At 43.4% G+C, this 23,451-nt stretch overlaps 1 protein-coding gene across 1 annotated transcript; it reads left to right on the top strand.

The window, feature by feature from the left end:
* The first annotated feature begins 8,020 nt into the window (after window positions 1–8,020).
* On the top strand, window positions 8,021–20,983 carry KLF6 (KLF transcription factor 6). The gene is made up of 4 exons (XM_053409652.1): window positions 8,021–8,788; window positions 11,955–12,534; window positions 15,648–15,771; window positions 17,238–20,983. Exons 1-4 carry the CDS (start codon window positions 8,687–8,689, stop codon window positions 17,287–17,289), a joined length of 858 nt encoding a protein of 285 aa, XP_053265627.1. The 5' UTR covers window positions 8,021–8,686; the 3' UTR covers window positions 17,290–20,983.
* The last annotated feature ends 2,468 nt before the right edge of the window (window positions 20,984–23,451 follow it).

Genomic DNA, 23,451 nt, shown 5'->3' with positions numbered 1-23,451 from the left:
CATAATACAAGATGATGTAAAAATGTGGAGTTCTTTTCCTACCTATGAATCAGGGACCATACTGTTTTCTAGCAATTATGAACTATACGTACAGCTGTTGAAAGAGTCAAGGAACATCAGAACACCCAGGCAGTTTTCCTGGGGACTCGTAAATTAAATGTCTTCAACGCTGAATAGATATAAAATTAGATCTTGGTAGTCGTCAGGGACTGGCAGGGTGCCAAGGAACAGGTGGCAAAGGCTGCAAGGCCAGAGGCTGACCCAGGGAAGGGGACAGCAATTTATGGGGTTTGTACCTCCCACGAGGCAGGAGCTAGGGGGCTGGAGGCAGGGGAATAGTCTGAGCATGACAGGATCAGAGATGGGTGCAGGATGTGGGGAAGGAGCCAAGGTAGGAGGAAGAACAGGACACACAATGAACGGAGGAAAATAGAGTGCCATGGGGTGGGCAGTAGAACCCCCTCTGTCCCCTCTGGACCAGGAGGGGCCTGAAGAGACTGGCACTGCAGCTGTCAGGGCTAGAGCCAGACTCAGGTCAGCACGAAAGACGCAGGGCTCCATTGTCAGTAAAGTTAACTCTTCATTCAAGGAAACGGCAAACAACTCAGCAACACTTCCCAGTAGATCTTGCCCCTGTGGAGCAGTTGCCAGGACTGAAGGTCCCTGTCTTCCACCCTTTCTAAGGCTTCACCTCTCCCGTATGTTTCCCAAGCAATCTCAAATGACATCTGTGCACCTCTGGACTCTGTTCTACTCTCAATATTCTGCACGTTCTTAGAGATCAGCAAGGAGGGGAGCTTGTTGCAGCAGGAGGGGGAGAATCATTGGATTCTGAAGCAGCCTCTTGAGCCACCTCCTCTGCTTCAGCCTCGAGGTCTGAACTGCTCCCTGTCACGGGCTCTTCCTGCTCACTAAACCCTGTTGCCACTTCAGCATCCAGCTCCTCCCTCTTCTCCCTTCTCCATGTCCCACCACCAATCCTCTGGCTCAGAGCCACCCTCCTCTGGGGTTTCCCATGAGGGGTCCCTGGCTGGTGCCTCCCACCGCTCCTCTTTGTCCGGCCAATCCCTGACAGTAGCAACTTTTGCATAGAAGTTGTTGCAGATTGCTTGCGTGCGCCCCCATCAGACTAAGGTACATAAGCTTGGGTGAAGGAGTGGTTGTGCTGTTGCTCCAATAGTCCAGCTCAGAGTACAAGTTTGGGGAGGGGATGCCAGCAGCTATTTAGTCGCCAGAAGCGTTTGTGTGTTCTGTGCACCTTAGGAGCTACCGCAAGACTGTGCTTTGTCAATAAAGAATTAAACTACCAGTCGTTTGTCCTCCTTGAGCTGGGACTGCTCAAGGCAGTAGTTTGTCGTGATTCATAACCATATACATGGTGGCCCCACGCACAGCAGAATTACTGTTTAGTTCTGTGCATGCAAGACCTGGAACTCAGAGTAACCCCGTGCATATTAGCATAACTTTAATTTCTTTGTGAAGCAGGCAGCAGAGTATAAGAATTATGTAACTGCATAGATTTAGTCACAAATTTGTGCCATTATGTGTCAGGCTGCAAGCATAACCCAAAGGAGGGTGGAAGTCTTGATTAGCAGAGTGCAGAGTGCCCTAGTGAAGTAGCATATGCTCTGATTGGCTGCGTAATTCAGAGGGAGTTTTTACCTCTGTGTGTTTTAGTGTCCCCCTGCTAAAAACAAGGCCTGAAGTCTGAAAAACTCTCCTCAAATTGCTCACTCCTCAAATTGTACACTGTTTTTGTCCAGTGCCCTCAGTAATTAAGATTTATTTTATCCCTGGACTCCATCCGTGTTATTTACATGACTTTTCTCACAAAATGCATGGTACAATCTTTCCGGTACTTTACTGCTACAGAATGTGGGTAGAGGACTATCCTCAAAAAACTATCTGTGTGAAGAATCCCACATAAGGGATTATGGAAGAGAGTGCATCTCTTTTACTTTCCCCACCCAAAGCTCCTGAGCTCTATTGTCTGCAATTTTGTAGGATTCATCCACTCTGGAGGGGTTCTTGTACCTGTAAATTTCATCCACTTTTGCCAAAAGGGGAAAATGTTATAGACAGTATTAAGAGTTTGTGGGTGCTAGACACTACTAAATTCCTGGGACCAGTAAGTGTTAGAATTTAATCATGGCTCAGGGTGTTTAAAATCTGGCACCAGACCAGTGTGCATTAAGTTATGTACTAGACCAGGGATGTCCAACAGGTCGATCGTGATCTACTGGTAGATCCCTGGGAGGTTTTGGTAGATGGTCGATCACTGGGTCCCTTTCCTTAGCATTGGTAAAATCGAACCCGGCCCCACCCCCTCACCCCATCCTCCGTTGTTGCACGATCTGTAGAACAGAAGATGAAGTTTACTCAGTGAGGCTGTTTGTTTCCCCAGCAATTTGTTGGTTCCTCTTTTTCCCCCCAAACCCTTTAAAAACAGGGCTCCTCCATAAAAACGGGGGTAGATGACTGCCAGTTTTTAATTCTGTAAGTAGACCACAGTCACTTGGGAGTTGGCCACCCCTGTACTAGACACTTCTATTCCCCTGGAACCAGCAAGTGTCAAAAAATAATTACACCAGGCTAGTCTCCTTTGTTGATATGAAAGCCTGGCTGATGGGCCTTTAAAACACAAAGGATCAAAAGGGACTGCATTGTGACCTAGTTGGCATTTCCACATCATCTTTGAAGGCAGCACTGAATACAGCGCATTACAGTAGTCTAATCTGGCTGTGACCAACACATGGATTATTGAGACAGCATGCGATCTAAGATGATAAAAGGCACTCCTAAGCACAGATGTTGGGACGCAGGTGGCACTGTGGTATAAACCACAGAGCCTAGGGCTGCCAATCAGAAGGTCGGCGGTTCAAATCCCTGCGACTGGGTGAGCTCCCATTGCTTGGTCCCTGCTCCTGCCAACCTAGCAGTTCGAAAGCACTTCAAAGTGCAAGTAGATAAATAAGTACCGCTCCAGCGGGAAGGTAAACGGCGTTTCCGTGCACTGCTCTGGTTCGCCAGAAGCGGCTTAGTCACGCCGGCCACATGACCCGGAAGCTGTACACTGGCTCCCTTGGCCAATAAAGTGAGGTGAGCGCAACAGTCAGGGGTCCCTTTACCTAAGCACAGATGTTGTGTATGCTTCCACAGACAGTGCTGAAGCCAGGAAGTATGCACGAGAAAAAATCCAATAAAATTTCTGTCAATTGTTATGTCACAACAATGCTTGCTGAGCAGCCTCTCAAGCATGGTGGGGCCTGAATAATGGGAGCAAATCTATCATCACCAATAAAGGGTCTAGCGGAGAATAATCAGCTCTGCTAAACAGATCTTCGGGTAACTCCTGGTGCCATTTGAACATCTATGTGATCAAAACCAGGTGCAATTTATTTTTTAGGATCAGATGATGCTCCACAAATCACAGGGGACCGAGAAAACATCACAGCCCTGAAGGCAGAACATCTACCTCTCTCTTTCTCAGTTCTGAGCCTAACTATCCCACTGGGTTTCATAGACTCCATGTCTGCTGTGGCATTTACCTCCAAACGTTTTAACCCTGCCCCAGCGTTTCAAAGCTTTCTTATACACATCCATGCAGTTTGTTGTTGTTGTGGACAGCGGCAATAAATCATGTTGTCTCACCGCTGGTGATAACTCTCTGTTGGGACTACTTACAGGACCAAGAGCCAAAGTAGTAATAATTACTATGATACCGACGATATGCAAACACCTTTGTTACAAGCTGCTGTGGGACAGAGGGAGACATTTCCATAACCAAATACAGTCACATAACAACCAGTCTTTTGCCTTTGGGGATTACTGGGAGACTGGCACCGCTGCAGAATGCAAGCAGCTTAGCTCTCGAGGGAGGTAGACCTCCCAAATCTTCAGAGCACAGAGGTTTGAAGCTGGGGGTATATCAGCAGACTGTCCCTCTTCTCCAATTTATTTTGGCCAGGACTCAACATTGCTGAAGGACACTGGGGGAAGCTGTCACATACTAGAAAGGGGGCCTAGGACAGCAATCCCAGTAGCAATGCGCCTTTCAAGGGATGAGAGAATACGTCAATTTCGGTTTCTCATTTTTACTGTCTTAAGGTTGGTTCTCCACGTTAGCACATCAGTTACCTTAAAAAAAAAGCCTTCATGACAATTCCTTAGCATTTCACTGCAATTTTACCCTAACATCCACAATTTTTGTGCAAAGCAATTTCCCCTAACATAAAGTATTTTTGTGTGTTATTTTCATGAATATATGCACACTTTGTGCATTTTTACATACATCACTTGGTTGGAGAACTTAACTGCAAAATTTGGAGAAGGGTGAATTTCAAAGGAAGGCTGTGTTTCAGTTCACACACTGTTTTACAAAGTGAGAATTCGGTACATTTGCTATTAAACGCAAACTGAAAAAAATATTTCTCCTCACCCCCCCCCCAAGCTATTGGTATTTTCTTAAGGATGCCTTAACATGGCACCTGAGCCATTATGGTCATCAAGACAGAACACAGAATACAACATAGTTTCCCCAGTGCAATCCAGAGCCCTACTTTTCCAGTATTATTTTATTCTACAAGATTTATATGCTGCTTAATCATTGCATTTTCCTGAGAGGTTTAGACTCTAAATGCGTTCCATCTGCTCAATAGGACTTTCGCTGCCTTTCTTATGGCTGTATGTCCCTCTCCCACAAATCTGCTCCAGAGAGTCAGGGGGAAAACTAGAACAGATTTTGGGGGTGATGTGGGGAGACGAAGTACTGTTGCACAGGCAGAAGTCCTTGCACTAATGTCTTTGTTGGATACAATGCGATAAAAGTATCGCAATACAGATAAAAGTCAATACAGCAAACAAATGGACATAATAAAATTTAAAATCTGAGCCCAGTCCAAACAAAAATGTTTTTAACATGCAACCACTTACAACCATGGTGCTTGTTTAGTATCAAAAGGCAGAGAGTTGCAGAGGATAAGAGCTGTCATACTAAAAGTCTGATTTCTCAGAAGTGCAGAACACACATTATGTTGCACTTGTAAAAGTGCTAGTTCTGCAGATCTACAAGTTTCCAGAGCAATGAGATGTAGGAGCATCCGCATCCCACCCCATCTCATTTATAAATGATCAGGACTCCAGTTGTGTCCTTAGCAAGCTGGTAACTGAGGCAAACATGGATAGAAATAGCTGTGATGGCCTCATCAATAAAGGAAGCAATCCACTGTGGCCCAATAACCAAATAGTTTTTCCTTTTTCAAAACATTACAAATAAGAAATCACTGTTGGAAGTTTACGCTCTGAGACTCTCAATTCTTGCATCAAGATAAACAGTACAAACAGGCAAAAACATTATTGAAGGGAGAATTATATATTAGCACTGATAACATCATGGGGACAAATCCTGATAAATGCTCAGTAAAAGAGGACATCTGGATTGGTTAATGCTGCTATAACCTTCCTTCATTGGGAAATGATTCCAAAATCCCCCCTCCCTTTATTAATCAATCAGATTAACTTTTACATAAATTCCAGAATAATATACCAGGACAATGGCTTGCCATTTAAGCTCTGAAATAATAACAATAATAAAATACGACTCAAAATATGGAAACAGCATGGGAAATTATCAATATAGCAATGTAGTCATGGGTATGAAATTATCAGCACCACAGAAGTACCAAGGGGTAAAGGACATTGAGTCTTGGTGTATAGTCAAATAAAATGAAATTTTGTGGGAACTTGCCGGTCATGTGTTTGTCTCTTGATATAAATTATAAACATCCACCATGTTGCTGCATAACCCATTGATTTGGCTGTGGCTCATGAAACTCTCAGCAAATGAGTTAAGTTTTTCAGAGACAGTGGTGTGTAAAATATTTTTAAACCAAACACTGAGGGTCCTTTTCTGCATCATTTCCAGCTCTATACTATCTTTTTTGAAGTATTATAACTAGAACAGTACACAGTATTCCAAGTGCGGTCACACTATTTATTTGTATAAAATCCATTCACAAAAGAGATAGTACTTATTATGATTTATTATTATTATTATGGTGACATCTTGTGAAAAAATCATGAGGATCTGCTTTTGACCCAGGTCTTTTACCCAGACCTGACATTTGGCGGTTCACTTCAGTAGGGGAAGATCAGACCCCTGGTAGTTAGATCAATCCCTGTCATGTCTACTCAGGAGTAAGTCCTGCTTAATTCAACAGGGCTTACTCCCAGGTAAGTGGGATCAGCACTGCAGTCTTAGCCCACAATGTCAACCGTACTTACATGAGAGTAAGTGCCACTGAGCTCAACAGGATTTTCTTCTGAGTAGACATGGTTAAATATATCTACATATTTTTGAACATTTGAGAAGTTGAGGCAGGGAAGATGAAACGCAAGACAGCTGCCCCCATAACTGGTGACAGGTACATGAGAACATATTGTTGGTTTGCTAGAAATCTCTATTTTACCACTCTGAGGTCCACAGCAACCTCATTTGAACAAATGGAGCACTGTAGGAGGGCAGTCATTTGGTGATTGAGATACAGCTGGTGTACAAACCTTTGGCTTGGCAGGTGCTACTGAACTACAACTCCCATCATCCCATCCCATTATTTATCTCCGATTTCTGCATTGCAGGGAGCTGGACTAGAAAACCTCTGGGACCCTTCCAACTATATAATTCTATGAAATGCAGTAAATAAGTAGATCCCTGGGCTTAATTATTACCTTTTTACCCCACCCATCCCCCATGAAGCTCAAAATGGGATGTCTGGTTCTCCTGACAACCCTGCGAGGAACGCTTTCTTCTAAGTGGAGATTTTTCTGTCAGTCTCTTTAACGGATCTGAAGTTGCTTTCATGTATGTAATTATTTTTTGGTATGGGGTGTAATCATTTTAAATATATATATAAATGGTTATATATATATATATTACGCTTCCAGGGTGCTTTCATGGGAAGCACTTCCTAAACGAAACCACCATGAAACTGAAGAAACGAAACTCACAAGGGTTAGGGCAGATAGTTAGCAGAGCTGGGGGTGGAATGCAAAAACTACATTTCTTTTTTAAAGAAACCACCACCATCCATTACAGCTATTTTTTTCCTAAACCAGTGTAAGGGGCTGCTGTGTAGCAAATGATCTCTCGACAGAAGCCAGCATTAGTTAAGCAGCGCTGCAACAAATATTCATTTACAGTGCAGCCCCACTAAGCGCAAGTCTCCAAGCCTTCGCTTGCTGGCAAATCGAAAAAAACCCTTTTGAATTCGGTGCGACTTTCCTCCGAGTAAGCACGCATTAAAGTTGAAACCATTTATTTTTTTTCGGGGTAGAGGAATCGATTTCTCCTGCAAACTGCACCGCTGAACGCCAGGAGCAGAATTCTGTTGCATTGTGGGGAATGCACGGGAGACAATGCACGTAAGAAAACGTTACCCACGTGTAATGACAACCCCCCTCCCAGTTTCCCCTGGTAAAAATCTTGTTGCAACGTCTAAGCGGTTCAGCTTTCTTCTGCTATTTCTGCGCGGCTCAGCAGCGCCCCCGGACGCCACGCTCAGCATTGCAACCTCCCCCTCCTCCCCTCTCCTTCTCTAGCAACCGCAAACAACAAGCAAAACGTTCCCCTTCTCGCTCCGAGTCGCTTCTCTAAAACAGGCTCCCCGGCATTATATACCCTTCTAAAAATAGCCTGCCGCGCGGCCGGCCAATCAGGGCGGCTCGAATTTCGAATCGGCCCAATCGGGCGCGGCGTCACGGAGAGGTTCGGTCACGCCAGGAGGAGCCGGGATGCGTCGCGGGCGCCCATTGGGCTCCTCTGACATCATTGGAACGCGGTGTAACGAGTTTTGTTGTTCGAGATTGGGCAGCGCTCGGAGCCGGCGTAATGGGATCACGAGGTGGCGGAGGGAGGGGGGCTGGAGGAGAAGGAGTAAAGGGGGCGGGGCGAGAGTAGCTGGGAGCGCGAGGGAGGGGGGAGCCGAAAAGAGGGAGGGAGTAGAAGGAGGAGGGGAGTAGAAAGAGGAGGAGGTTGTGGCCAAGGAGAGCTTTGAATAGGGAAGTTTTCCTGGGGGTTACATTCGCAGTCATCTCAGTGTTTGCAAATATTGAGTAGGCTCCTGAGCAAGTATCTTCTGGAGAGAACCCCGGGAGTGGAAAGCAAGATTTACCAGCAGCAGCTGCATTTTGGAGACTGCAAGATATATATATATATATAAATAGATCTATGTATATATATATATATCCATACCTTGATATTGCTGTGCAATTAAACTTTGCATGAAACTTTTGTTTTATTATTATTATATTTAAAAAAAAATACCCTTTGCATCTGAACTGCCGAAGAGGAATTTAATATATAATTATTTTTATTTTTGAAAGAGGAAAAAAACAAACCTGTCTTCTTCTTTGTGGCCGTCTTTCCCTCTGGAGGAGGAGGAGGAGGAAGTGGGACTTTGTAAATAGCTGGTCGTATTTCTCTCGCCATCACCTGCCATCACGACTACCGACGACAGCAGCAGCGGTAGCAGCTGAGAAACATCTGTAGCGGTGTATCTGATACTTGTGCTTTTTATTCTTCTTCCTTGCGACGAGACGCATTGCAATCGGACGTTGACCCTGTGGAGGGTTTATTTGTTGCAACTTCTTTTCCCCCCTTCCCCTTGAAAACAAAAACAAACAAAAAACCATGGATGTGCTTCCAATGTGTAGCATCTTTCAGGAACTCCAAATTGTCCACGACACTGGTTACTTCTCCGCTTTACCATCTCTGGAGGAATATTGGCAACAGGTAAACCGAAGGATATCTGCTTGTGCTGAGCAAACGTTGCTTTTAATTCGGAGCAACACTGATAAACGAGGTTAGAGGCTTGCCTTTTAGGAAGGCTTCCTGCAGGAATCTTTTTTATAAAAAAAATTTAAATAGTAACATTATTGTTTCAAGCAATTGTGTTTGTTTGGGCTGCTGTGCAACACTGTTTGTTATATCTGCTTTCTGGGTTTTTTTATGCCGTGCCTGCTTGTTTTTGCTCGCTACCGGGAGAAGTGCTGTTTATGCCCAGCGCCGCTGTCACAGCTTCTGGACAGTGGCTGGTGTATTTCTGAATGTCTGTCCTGCCCCCCCCTCCCTCTGTGTGTGTGTGTGTGTGTGTGTGTGTGTGTGTGTGTGTGTGTGTGCCATCAAAACAACAACCCCGGGAGCGAAATGTTGCCACAAAAAAATAAATAGCATAAATCCGCAAGTCCTGCGTTTTGCATTTTGCTTGATCTAGTTCCTGGCAAAGTTGTCTCTCCTCTCTCCCCCCCCCTCCCCCGCCTTGAAGCAGATCCAAACACTACAACTGGGTCTTGTCATCCAAACTGTCTTTCATTTCCACCGGGTTGTGTGTTTTTTTTACACCCCCACTTTTTTGGGGGGGGGAGAGAAATGGTTGGAAATTGGATTTTTTAAAAAATAATCTCCCCCCCAGTATTATTTTCCTTAGCAGAATTGCCAACCTTCTAACTCCCTGCTGCATGTTAACCATTAATTATTAGTATTATTATTATTTTTCCCTCTGTCTTACCCGCCACCCCCCTCCTGAGTTGTCAGTCATATGACAATGATACTGTTTTGTTTCTCCTCCCCCCCCCCTTTTTAATTGCTGTGAGTCTTCCTAGCGGAGGGAAAGAGGAGGTTTGTTGCCTTTAATGGACATGGTTTTTTTCTTTTCTTGGGGGGGGGGTTTGTTTGTTAGTACAAGTAATTGGTTTGCTTGGAAACAAGATTGTTTTTGCATTGTCTTGGATTCCCCCCCTTGGAGGGGGGGTGTAAGTGAAGGGAGAGTGTTTATTTACTTGCCTCTTCCCCTAGCTGTGATATTTGCTCCTTCTCTCTCTCTCTCTCTCTCTCTCTCTCTCTCTCTCTTTAAGCCCAGCTGAGTACCCAGATCAAATCAGTCTGGAGGTTTTGTTTGTAAAGCCTGAGAACCTATCAAGAAGGTTGAAACCTTGTGCATGTTTTGAAATTCCCCATTTCCAATTCCCCCCTCCATCCCCCCTTCTTTCTTTTTTCTTTCCAAGGCAGCACCAACAGTATGTAATTGAAATTGATCTAAATAGTTTTTCCTTCAGGCATTTCTGGGATTTTTAACCCAGAGCTAGATATGTATCCCACTGTAGCCTTTTGAATAATTTGAAAACCTCCTTCGGAGCTTCAGGCCAGTCCTTCAGGCTGATTTGCATAATGGGGGAATTTTAAATCCACCCTGAATAAGAAATTTGAACCTGCCCCTTTCTGTCAATTCCCTTCCTGTTTCCTTATAGAAATGATGTGTCTTGTTTTATTTTTGAAGTGCACTGCAAATCAGTTCCCTAATTATAGGGAAACCGATAAATATTGATTAAGCTTGCAGTCTCTTCCACTTTTTGGCCCAACCTTCAGTTAACAAGAGGGGAGAAATGGTCAGTCAAAACCTGGGCATGCTTACTCTGAAACAAGCCCCATAGGTCAGTAGTGGTCCTTACTCCCAGGTAAGTGTGCTTAGGAGTAGAGCCTAAACAGATGGGGGAGAAGTGTAAAAATCGGCCACATACTGTGACAGAAACTCCCATTAAGTTGACACTTAAGAGAGTGAAATGTGTGACATTTGCTTTTGGAGTCAGCTTTGCTTATGGGGATGGGGGGGTTTCCTGCTTAAAATAAGGTAACTATGGAGTCTGATATATTTGTCCATAAACACACACACACACACACACACACACACAACCCCCTTATATATTTAGTTCCATTAACATGCTGATCTTTAATTATGGGGATGATAGTGAAGGGGAAATGAAGTGTGCACTGATAGACCTCCCCCCCAAAAAAGAGAGATAAATGCTTGCATTTCTTCCAAAGTTCTCTTTAGTTTGTTAGGAATTTGGAAACACATTTGTGTCACTCGGAGGGTTGCTTGTCTCCTATTTCAGCAGGGAGGATAGCTTACTTTATTTCATTTTATTTTACATGGCCCGTTGCATGTCTATCTGAACCGTGTACTTTCTTGGCAGAAGTTCAGGGTTTTAAAAGGAAGTCTCTTTTGGCATTGAGTGAAAGAAATAGGGAGATGACTCATACGGTTGTGCTCTTGGCCAATAGATAAAATTCTTCAATGTGGGGCTCCCAGCAGGACCTCAAAAAGTTGTATTTCTCCTTTGACCGCTTTCCCTGCAATTCCATTTTCTCAAATTTTCTTCTTCTTCTCAGCATCGCATTATCATTCTGAAAGGTTTTGTTCACTGAAATTCCTTAGGCCGCTATCATTTCTACCAGAATTGTTCCAAGTTACGCAAAACTCATGCCAGTGTGCTTGGAAGAACTGGCATTCTTTGAACGTCTCCCTTAGGCTGAGTTTTCATCTGCAGGAAATGGGCTGGCTTGGTGGGTTCCCCCTGAATATGGATCATGACTTTGCCGCAACCGCACATGTTTCTTGAGTTCAGAGGGCTGGTGCTGTCAGCTCGGTGGAAGTCTAGCTTGACAACTTTCTGCAGAGATCACACAATTCACTTGGAAGGCGTCTTAGTTAATAAAATACTGGAAAGTGTAGAAAGGCCTGATTAAAACTGGGGGGTTGGGGTGAAAACAGAGTCACTTTCAAGCCAACCCATTGAACATCTCCTTTCTAGGAGATGATTTTTCAGCTCACACAATAAGAGTAATGGCTGGAAAATGTAGGTGGATTTGAACTCTTTCTATGTGTGTTTGAACTCCAGCCCAGTTCTTGGGAACTGCATTGTTTACTGTAACAGTCATTAAATGAGGGTTGAGTGGCCTATTACTTTAAGGGAGCCTAGCAACCAGAAATAAACACCCCATCCTTTGCACACACATGGTTTGGTTGATGTTTCTGGAGAATGGCTTCTATAGCTTTGCACTTTTTTTTTTTAAAAAAAAGAAATTTAATTTTAATTTATTGTGTTTATTTTTTTTGTAGACATGCTTAGAGCTGGAACGATACCTTCAGAGCGAGCCTTGCTACGTATCTGCCTCTGAGATAAAATTTGACAGTCAAGAGGATCTGTGGACCAAAATTATTTTGGCGCGTGAGAAAAAGGAGGAATCTGAACAGAAGGCCACGTGTGTTCCAAAGGAGGAAAGCGTAAAGACTCAGAGTTTAGAGACTAACAGCTTGAATTCAGACATCAGCAGTGAATCTTCTGACAGCTCTGAGGAACTTTCGCCTACAACAAAATTTACATCTGATCCCATTAGTGATGTCTTGGGCTTGACCAGTACAGGAAACTTGAGTTCATCTGTCACGTCGACTCCTCCTTCCTCCCCTGAGTTGGGGAAGGAAGCTTCTTCCCAACCGTGGAATTCTGCGCCTGGTGAATTGCATTCGCCGGGCAAAATTCGTACTGGTAGTGGTGGAAAGACTGCAGAAAAGGGTGCCCCAGTGAACGGCGATGCCTCTCCGGATGGGAGGCGGCGGATCCACAGGTGTCAGTTCAATGGGTGCAGAAAGGTTTACACCAAAAGTTCACATCTGAAAGCACATCAACGTACCCATACAGGTGAGATCTTCTCCACTGGGTGATCCAAACATCTGGTCTTGGATGATCCAAATAGTGGTCACTTTGTGTTTTCCATGGAAGAAAACAAAACTGGGGCATACTAAGGTGGCCTCAGCTACTTGTTCATGTGTGGGTTCAAGCACACCTTGTCTCATCCCACTTGGCTGTGATCTGAAGCCACAAGATATGGAGTCTTTGGTGCAGTTAAGAAGGTCTGTGACCAGTCAGCAGTGAGCTAGGAGGCCTTCTGGGAACACTGTTTACAGTTCCATCATGGAAGAAAGGCAGGATATAAATGTAATAAGGGGGACCCCATTTGCTTCCTGTTCCTATAGCACTGGCAGGTAGCTTTCTCTTACTAGGATGTGTGTCAAACCTTCCATGGCTTGGGCCCTAAGATGTGGCAGGCTAATGGTGTTCACCATCACATATGATTTCTATAGGACTTCTGCTTAATACTTCAGCTGGTGGCTGGTTCTCAATGACAGCATCATCCTCTTTCTCTTCCCCTTCCCTTGCTGTTCATGGCCAGCAGAACTATGCACCAGGATGCCATTATTAGGACTGGCAGACATGGAGAGCATATGGTTCCTCCAGATGTTTGCTGGACTCCCATGTCCTATCAGCCCCAGCCAGCATGACGCATGACCAGAGATGATGGGAGTTGTAGTTCATCAATATCTGGAAGGCCATAGGTTCCCCATCTCTGACCTACAGTTCAGTAGAAGTGTTGTCACTTATTCCAGGCAACCCATCTGGATTTAGCTTCATGTCTGACTTTGGTTGCTGGTAACTGTAAGGAAAACCCTTGATGCTAATAGTGTCATAATGTTACGCAATTTCTGGAGCAAGAGCTTGGGGCCATCAGATGATGCAATAACAGCTGATGTTTCCAAAATGCAAGGCATCACTTCCTCATTTTTGTTCTGCATTAGCCATTTGCAAACTTCTATGTGCAAAGCTTGGATGAGGCTAGTTAACTTTTCTCTCTCTTGCACATGTTTGGTTCCTGTTTTGTAATTAGCTGGTGCTTGAGAAGATGCACAATTGTTAAATTGTTTTTCCAAGGAGGTGGAGGGAATCCCTCAAAAACAACAACAAAAAAAACAACAACAACAGAGAACTAGCTTTGAAACTCAGCAACAGCAAAAGGAAATGGAAACATTTCTCAGAAATTGGAGATTTTTGTCCTGATTCTGAAGGACAGATTCCTCATTGATTCATTTAATAGAAGAGTAACTAGTTCCCTTAATTGCTGGACTTGCCTCAAGCTAGCTGTGTGTGCATTGACAGAAGTAAAATGATCTTTTGAGAGAGATGTTTATGATCATAAAGACAATGGCGGACTTTATGAGTGTTTCATTATCATGTGGTTTTGCTAACACTAAGCAAACAGGATTTTACTAGTATGAAACCTAGATTTAAACAAAACAAAACCCAGTTCCCTAGCTTAACTTGAAAGGATTTGAAGCGGGCAGGCACTCCAGGGTTTCTATAAATTTTTTATAGTGAAAGTAGTTGCTTTTTGACATTAATATTCTAGAGTGCTTGATGACTGTGGTTAGATGTGCAGAGCCGCTGGCTGGCATACCAATCTCCAGCTCAAGGTGCAGAGCGAGATTCTGCACCTTGAGACAAACAGCTTAGAGGTCTCCTCTTCAAAGATGTTCTTTTCACCGTTTGAAGAGGGGAATACAAAAAAGATGGATCTGTTCTATGCTTCCGCAGCCTGGTGAGCGAGGGAGAGCTTACCTCTCATATGCCCGTTATTCTGCAGAAATCAAACAAATAGTGTTAAGCCATAGAATCTTATAACCAGAATCTCTGGACCAGAATGCATTTTTATAATCTGCTGATGAAGGTGGTTTTGCTCTCCACTCTAGCCTTTCCCAACCTGCTGCTATCCATGTGTTTTGGACAACAAGTATCATCATCCCTGATGGTTGACCATGCTCGCTGGGGCCTGGTAGTCTAAAACACCTGAATGACAATGAATTGGGAAATTCTGTGTTGTTGTTTTTTCTCTGCTCCCCGCACCCTACCCTAGCCCACTTTGACCCATGTAGTCATGGGGAAGGTGGTTGGCTGTGTGGGCAAAGCAATTAGATATTCACAATTCGGGGACAGACATTTTCACACTCGCTAGATTTCTAGAGCGATAGAAAGACATGGAATGGAACCTTGGGAGAGTCTTAGACCAGGCACCCCCAAACTCGGCCCTCCAGATGTTTTGGGACCACAACTCCCATCATCCCTAGCTAACAGGACCAGTGGTCAGGGATGATGGGAATGATAGTCCCAAAACATCTGGAGGGCCGAGTTTGGGGATGCCTGGTCTAAGACTTGCTTTCCCATATTGTCAGGATTAAGGCTGGCATCCAAACATTCTGGCTTAATAATAGTTAATAATAATTCTCCCCTTTGAATGGCCCCAAATTTGTAGGTTAGGTTTCTCACTACCATCCAATATTGATCAGCCTAACCTATGTATCTAATAGGTGAACCCAATATATACTGGGTTGTATGTGCTTAAGTTATACTTGGAGAAGACCATGGATGCACATTAGGCCTAACTAATTCGACTCCATTGTTTTCAGTGGGTTTAGTCTATGAGTACAATTTGGAGCGTGCAACCCATAATTTGCTGCTATTGTGTAGCAGGAAGTCCACAAAAGCTACTAGCGCAGGAGACCTCCAAGCATGGTCTATATGAGTTGTTTTGAGCCTAAAAGATATAGAGAACCAACTTCTATTAAACTTCTATAACAATCTGGACATTTGGAGGCAGTTCTTATTCGCCCTAGGTGACCAGGTTAGTGGTGATTTTACAAGCCTGTATTCTAAACACTCAGAGAATTCCTAGGATGCAGCTGCACAAGGCTTACATTACTGGCATGTTTTCCAGTCAAGGCTTGATGTTTTGCTGTTGCAGCAAATCTGTCAGCTCAGAAACATCTAAATTCTCCATCAGCGTTCTCGGAAGTACTTAGTGTGCTGTTGTGAATTAAATTGAGTGGCCTTATTTCCTATGTTAAAAACAAATGAATCAATATTCATCTTTGCTTGGAGAGAGAAACGGACGGTTAATAATCTTTGGTATGTTTTATTTGCAGGAGAAAAGCCTTACAGATGCTCATGGGAAGGGTGTGAGTGGCGTTTTGCGAGGAGTGATGAGTTAACCAGACACTTCAGAAAGCACACGGGTGCCAAGCCTTTTAAATGTAGTCACTGTGACAGGTACGTGAATGGGCACTCTCTTTTAATAACCCCTGCACCTCCCTCCTCCCTCGTGCTTCCATGGGAAGCAATGACTTAAGCCCTCCACACTGATGAAGCCACCAAGGCACAGGCAGTTTCATCAAGTATCAGCTCTGTCCCATTGCACCAGAGCTTTTCAAAGGAAGCATCCAGCTTCAGTGATCAGCAACAGTGTAGCTTTTTAGTTCTAACAGTGCAAAAAGAGAGAGAAATAAGTCTCTGATCAGGTGAATCAATTCTGTCTCCGCTTAAAGGAAAAACGTTTCCAGTTACATATTTCAGAGCAGCCTACTTGAAATTCCAGTGGAAATACTCCCAGAATTAAGTGGATTGAAGTTAATGCATTTTAGATAGTGTCTGCATGGATACAGGTTAAATAATAGAGTGACTTCTGATGCTGAGATCAGGAGGAAAGCAGAAGAAGCTGACAGGAGGAGGAGCAGTCTGTAGGGTCTCTTTCAATGAACGTCTTGGAAGGGTTGGGTTGGGTTGGGTTGCTATGGTGTAGTTAAACACCTAGAAAATGCTGTCACATTACAAAGAGGCGGACTTGGTCCCCGTGGTGGTCTCTCTCCCAACTCCTAGTATTCTGTGAGTCACCTTCGCTTTCCTCCAAAACTTCCAAGGCAGTTTATGTCTTCTAAGAAATAGCTCGTCTGCTTAGCCATCTTCGTTTGGGTCTCTTTTGCACCAGCCTTCTGTCACAATGAGTTATTGGAAGAGGACTGTAAAGAGTTATTGTAGCAGGTGAACTTAGGCTAAGATTCTTGCAGGATGCTCCCTTGGATCGATTTAGATGAGCCTAGTCTGTCTCATGGGGTTGCTGTGACCCTTGCATGCCATTCCGAGCTCCTTTCAGGATATGAATGTCAGCCCGATAGGTGAATGACCGGGAACGTGACTGTGGTGCCACTCTGCACACTTTGCTTTGACACAGCATTTTGCATTCTGGCCAAGTGGCGGAGTGACCACTCTGTTCCTCTGTTCGCCTACTTGACAACCTATCTCTATGCCCCAAGGTCGCACGAACCAGTCCCAAGTTACACAGATTGCAGTGGAGTTAATTCTGCACGTTACTTTTGTTTTAAGTATGCTCCGTAAAGGTGCTCTGTAGTATTTGCCTCTGTTGCAACTGATGATAGTAAGGCTGGGGTACAATAGGATTCCAAAGGGCTTTGCACTTGGGTCTCCCAAATCAAATTTTGTGTCTCTCGGATGGACCTATAGGGCCTGATAACCTACCACAGCAGTCCCCAATGTGGTGCCGTCTGGATGTTATTGGAATATTAACTCGGATCAGTCCAGCATGGCCAGTGGAATGGGACAAGCAGAGTCATAGTCTTGCAACATCTGGAGGAAGCCATGCTAACTCCTCCTGGTCTAACCCAATTCACTCCCCTATAGGAAGATAGTCCTCAAAATTCTCCCCTCTTCTCCGTTGACAGGTGTTTCTCCAGGTCCGACCACCTGGCCCTGCACATGAAGAGGCATCTCTGAGTGGGTGAAGAGGTCGAATCCTGTGGGCTAAGAGGCTTCGAGGTCAACCAGCCTTGAAAGAAGGGATGCGTGTTCCAGCCAAAGCATGCCATTTTGCACCCTAACCCAGTTGCCTCCAGGGCCTCTCTTCCTTGGAAGGTCTTCAGAGGGCTAAACAAGTCATGTAAGGAAACGGCATAGCGACCGCACGGTTGTGGGTCTCGTACGCTGGCACCCAACCTTCTACGCCTTCTGCCGTGAGCACGTGCACTGAGAATGTTAATGATTGGACGACTGTATGTTATTGAGGATCGTACTGGGCGACTGTATGCTGAGGCACATGAATACTTTTTGTTTGTTTGTTTCATTTTCCTTCCGTTTCGTTCCTCGTGGTTGTTTTATAACCGTAAGCGAGAGAGAGAGAGGAAAGGTCAGCTGAATGGGGGAGGGCGGGGGAATCATTTGCATATGTGAGGAGTATGCCGCAAGAAAGGAGCGATCAATCATTTCCAAGGGGCGGGGCGAAAGGGGTGTCTGCACCTTTAAAAAAAAAAAGAAAGAAAAAGAAAGAGGGAGGGGAAGATGGAGGGGAGGGGGTGGCGAGTCAGGACACCAGAATGGAGGGAGGGGCCCCTATCCTGTGTGAGAGGAGCTTTTGGTGTCTGGTCCAGCTCTTAAATGTGCAATGTGTCAAGTAGCTTGTTTTACTTGCTACAGAGCTCATTTGTAATCCATTGTATAAGCTGTGTATTTACAATATAACACAACCTATAACTTTTTCATTATAATACAAAGATTATTGCATGGTTCTGGGGAACTATATGCTTTTCCATTCTTTAATCAGGACTTGCAGGTATTTCTTTTGTTTTCTCTCCCCCTCTCTCAATTCCAGTTAAAAAGCTGCTACAATGCAATTGGTTTAATGTTACATAACATACAGATCCTGGATTTTTATTTTTTTAATTTTTTTTGTCCTGTTGGGTGGATAAAACCACTGTAGGTTAGAAACTGTAATATTTTTTAAGAAAAGAAAAGAAAATTCTCATGCAGCTATGTTGGGGTTTTGTTTTTTTGTTCCTTTTCTCTTTTATTTATGCCTTGAGGTCTCTTAATTTCTGGTTTTCTAGCTGTTAATGCACTGTTGACCTTAATAATGGTGCCTTATGCAAAAGTGATCTCTTCTCGCAAGAGGTCTTATACAGGGGTATGGGTGATTTGTGCTTCATTAAGGCTCTCTTGTCACCTGACATTTGTACTGTATCAAATGTAAATTATGAAGAGGTGGAGGAAAGCATAGGCTGATCTTCAGGGTTTTTTTCCATGTAGAAAAGCATCTTTGGACATGTCAATATAATATTACACTTTTCCTTTTAAAAATCCCATGGAATAATATGACCGGTTCTGCCACCTTGAAAATCCCTGTTTATACATCCTTGCACAACCAATAATATGTGTACAGAACATGCACCCTGAACCTCCCTTTCCCATGTACCTCAAAATGTTACAATTCCTCCCTTTTTAAAAGTGTAGGAGCATTACAAAAATAATCATCTGCTTAAAATGGCACAAGTTCCATGTCTTTATATCAAGCTTTCTCTTTGTTAATACTAAAATAAAACTCTCTCTTTTTTAAAATGGAAAAAGCAAAACAAAACAAAAAAAAGATACCAAGCAGGCAGAAAGTTTATTGGGTGTATATATTTGTTTGTATAGTATTTGTAAGCACTGTGTGTTTGTGTGTGTGTGTATGGATAATATATATTTTTCAAGGAAAGAATTGAGTTCTTTCCTGTGAAATATGGCAGCCCATAAGAAGTACTCTGCTTTTCCTTAAGTTTTGTAAAGGAAGCAAACAAGTGGTGGTCACTAAACACATAAAAACATTTTTTAAAAAATATTATTGGCTTGCAGACTACTTTAAAACGCGTTTGGGCAGCAGCCTGGGGGTGGAAGAGAGGCTCCGATGGGCGCAAGCGATTCTTGCGAAGAGAAAGCTGGGCTGCATTCGCTTCTGTGTCGGGGCGCACTTGCGAGCTCAAAAATCCCCGACTGTCAAGCGAATGGAGCAGATCGGAACCTTTTCCTGAGGCTACTGCGGAATTGGGCATCTTTCAATGCAACTTGGCAGCTTTCTGAATCAAGTTCTCTCTCTCCAGACCAATGAGCCTGCCATTTCTCTTTTACCTTGGCAAGGTCCCACGACTGCCCCTCGTGTCCCAACTGGACCTTCCAACCAACTTTCTGCTGGTATCTGGCTGGCTCTCCATCTCTCCCGAAGGGCACTGATTTGGTACATCACCTTGAGGGCGTAGCTCACTTAGTGACATGTTTCCACATCATCTGGAAGCACTACATCAGAGGTAGGGAACCTTTGGTCTCTGATGTCATTGAACCACAACTCTCACAATCCCTGACTTTGACCATTCTGGCAGGGGCTGATGGGAGTTGTGGTTGCATGGCATCTGGAGGGCAACGGGGTCTCCACCTCCTGTGCCACATTTAGCAGTTGATAATTCTAGCAGGTGACCACCACAACAACAAAAATCCTCCAACCCAAATCCACCCCTTTGGCTTCTGTCTAGAAGCTTATTGAGAAGATCTAGGAATGAGCTCCTTGATGATTGCTTTGTTACTTTGGGCATTTACATTTCAGCTGAAGGCGCAAGATGGTTTTCATGAGAGAGCTTAGATGCAGCCATCCCCCAGAAGTTAAGTCAGTGAGTTTCAGAACTGCCTTCCCCAGCAGTGCTGTACTTACCCACAAACCACAGTGATAACCTATTTCTTGCTGTTTCGGACATCTTTTCCAGGAACTGGTGGTGAAGGTTAAATAGTTCTCTAGAACACATTAGACACTAATTTATCCAATTCTAAGGAACACACAGGCCTGCCCCTTTTGTATTGTGTTCAATTTTTATATACTTGAGTGTGCACTTTTAAAAAAACAAAAAGTAAATATGCCCTAGGAAAAAGGTTTATATTGTCTACAATCTGTAGGGCTCTCATGTTACATGTGGAGCTTCATGCATGTAGGATCTGCCTTGCTCTCCCCCCCCCCCCGTTGAGGGACTTCCTTGCAGCTATAGTGAGAGAAACATTTCATACATGGAGCATTCTCCATAGTAAAAACGGGAGGTCTATACCTGTATGTTTATCCCGATCATCACAAGTGGAACAAGGCAATTAAGAAGGGTTTTTCTATTTGTTTGGGGGCATTTCAGGGGTGGGTTTTTTGTTTACCTATTTTGCAATGCTTTCTGCTGAAGCATAATAACTATTAATGCTCAAGGAGGAAAACATGGAAATTTAATAAATCCCCTTGCATTAGCTTTTCTTGATTATGAAGCATCAAAATGGTTTTGGAATGGGGGGCTGCGTGCCATATGTTAAATTATGCCTGTCAGTTTTGTAGGTTTAAAGAAGTACATTTTGTTCAGGTGATAACCGAGCCTCAATAAAGCGGAGAGAAAAAAATTGCTTGAAATTTCAGAAGAGAATTTCTATTCGTAAAATTTCTTTCTTTCTTTCTTTTTTCCTTTTTTTGTTCGTTTGTTTTTTGGAAGCACCCTGTTATCTAAAGAATCTCTTTGTAAGATTTTTGTAAAAAAAAAATTGTTTTACAAGATTTTATTTGAAATTGTTTTTTGCAAGATTGTTATATTTCTGTATGAATGTATTTTTTATTGGAATAACATAAAAAAAATTCTTATCAGCATTTTTGGGTCTGTCTCTTTGGTTTTGCTTCAGTGGAATTAAAAGTGGTAACAGAATTTCCATTATCTAGAGTTGCCCCTAATTCACTGGGAACACGCCATTAGCTTGGCTCCAGATGGGATGGCAATAGTTCTAAAAAGTGCTTTAGCTAGGCTTGCCTGGTCAAGCTAAGGAGCTAAGCTTTGCCAAATGAGAATTCGTCTAACCCACTTATACTTCCTTTGATGCAACATACATAAATCTGCTCCATGTGCCCCAATTGTGGTCACTCAGCAAAAAACGTGAAGTGCATTGAACATGCATATTCTGCATCTGTGTATAGAAGGCGATGAAAATTATGCGGGAGAGAAGTGTGTTTCTTTTCTTGCAATTATAGGCCCTCTATTATGAGTCCCGTTTCATAACTTTAGACAACTGAAGGTCCAGTTACTATAGGCCAGGTGTGGGGAACAGCTTTCTCTGCTTGAGGGCCTCCTTCCTTTTTGGGCAACCTCCCAAGGGCCATATACCACTGGTGGGAGGAGCCAGAAGCAATGAATTAAGATTTTACTTTTGTACATATGGTAGGCTAGCTTCCAGACACACCCCACCCACTACCTAGGGAAGAAAGCATCACTATTGGAAATCTTAGGCCTTGAATCTCATGATAACTGATTCCTGCATTGCAAGATGGCCCTTGTGGCCCCTTCCAGCCCTCTGATTGGTCCTTTTCCAGTAAATTTGGAGGGTGGGATACAAGTTGAGGATGTACTCTTTTCCTTACTGGAAAGAGACAGTGTAATAATAATAATAATAGTAATTATTATTATTATTATTTATTATTAATAATTTTATTACTTATATCCCACCCATCTGGCTAGGTTTCCCCAGCCATTCTAGGCAGCTTCCAGTACATATAAAAACACAATAAAATGTCAAACATGAAAACTTCCCCATCCAGCGCTTTCCCATGGCTGCCAGAATCCCTGCAAGCTGCTACAGTTGAGGCCCTACTATGGTAGTTTCCAGGTTCTGTCTTCAATATGCCTCATCTCATAATTTAAGGGAAGTAGAAGTGCACAGTTCCAGGGAGGACCACACATAATGAATAAATGAAACCAATGGACCTATAAGTCTCAATGATTTGGAATGAGAGCAAATTAAAATCGGGTTTCATATGTATTCAGGGTACCCCAAGGCCACATCCACATGAGACATTTGAAGCACTGTTATACCTTCAGCACTTCAGTAGTCATGGCTTCCCCCCGCAAAGGATCCTGGGAAGTGAAGTTTGTTATAAGTGTTGATAATTGTTGGAAGCCCCCTGTTCTCCTCAAATAATAATTCCATTTCACAGAGTTCTATGGGAAGAGGGATTGATTGTTAAAACATTTGTAGCTCTGTGAGGGGAATAGTGCTCCCCTAACAATTCTCAGCACCCTCAAAAGGTTCCCAGGATTCCTTGGGGAAAGCTACGGCAGTTAAAGTGGCATAAAAGTGCTTTAAATGAATAGTGTGGATGTGGCCTAAAACTCTCACATGAGGAATCAGCGAGGATGGATATGCTAAGCATGCCTGACACAAACACCAGTTGCCATTCCCACCATCCTCCATGATTTGGAGGAATAACATCTTCAGTGCAAAAGCCTTTTCTGCTCACATAGACTCTCCACTCACTCTCTTAGAGACCTGATTTCAGGGTTCTAAAACACATAGGCATCCTACATGCGTAGAACAAGCTCCTCACTTCCAAAGTTAGCCCTCTATAACTCATGGAAGTCAACAAGGAAGATGATGGGGGCACAGCAAACACTTGCTTCTCTCTTTTTTGATACAAATTTTTATTATTTTTCCTTCAACACTTTTTCAAACAATACATTGATCAACATATAAACTTTTTTTGCTCCGTCTAGCTTACGACTTCCCTCCTTCCCTTCAACCAGTACCCCATATCAGATCCAATCTCGCATTATAACTCTTTACAATATCTCTACATTGTAGGATTTACTTCAATCCTGCTAGTGTCTTCAAATTTTTATAGTTATCATTTAAATGTACAATAAATTTACTCTGGTCTCTCTGGAATTTCTGATCGTCCTGGTCTCGGATCCTGCAAGTCAGTTTGGCCAACTCAGCAAAATCCATCATCTTCACCTGCCACTCCACAATGGTAAGAATTTCTTGAAATTTCCATTTTTGGGCCAACAAAGTCCTTGCTGCAGCTGTGGTGTACATGAATAGTCTTTGATCTACCTTAATAATCTCATTTCCCATCAAGCCAAGCAAAAATGCTTCCTGCTTTCTGGGAAAAGTATATCTAAACATCTTCTTTAGTTCATTGTAGTTCGATTCCCAAAATATTTTTACTTTGTCACAAGTCCACCACATGTGGTAAAAATCTCCATCTACATCCTTACATTTCCAACATGTTTTGTCCCGCAAACACTCGTTTCTTTAAACGCCATAAAAGAATAGGGCTGAATAGGGCCT

Source organism: Podarcis raffonei, chromosome 12 (assembly GCF_027172205.1).
Source record: "Podarcis raffonei isolate rPodRaf1 chromosome 12, rPodRaf1.pri, whole genome shotgun sequence".
In the NCBI taxonomy this organism is placed as follows: domain Eukaryota; kingdom Metazoa; phylum Chordata; class Lepidosauria; order Squamata; family Lacertidae; genus Podarcis; species Podarcis raffonei.
The sequence above is the reverse complement of the archived record's forward strand: the minus strand, read 5'-3'. Positions and strand labels throughout refer to the sequence as shown.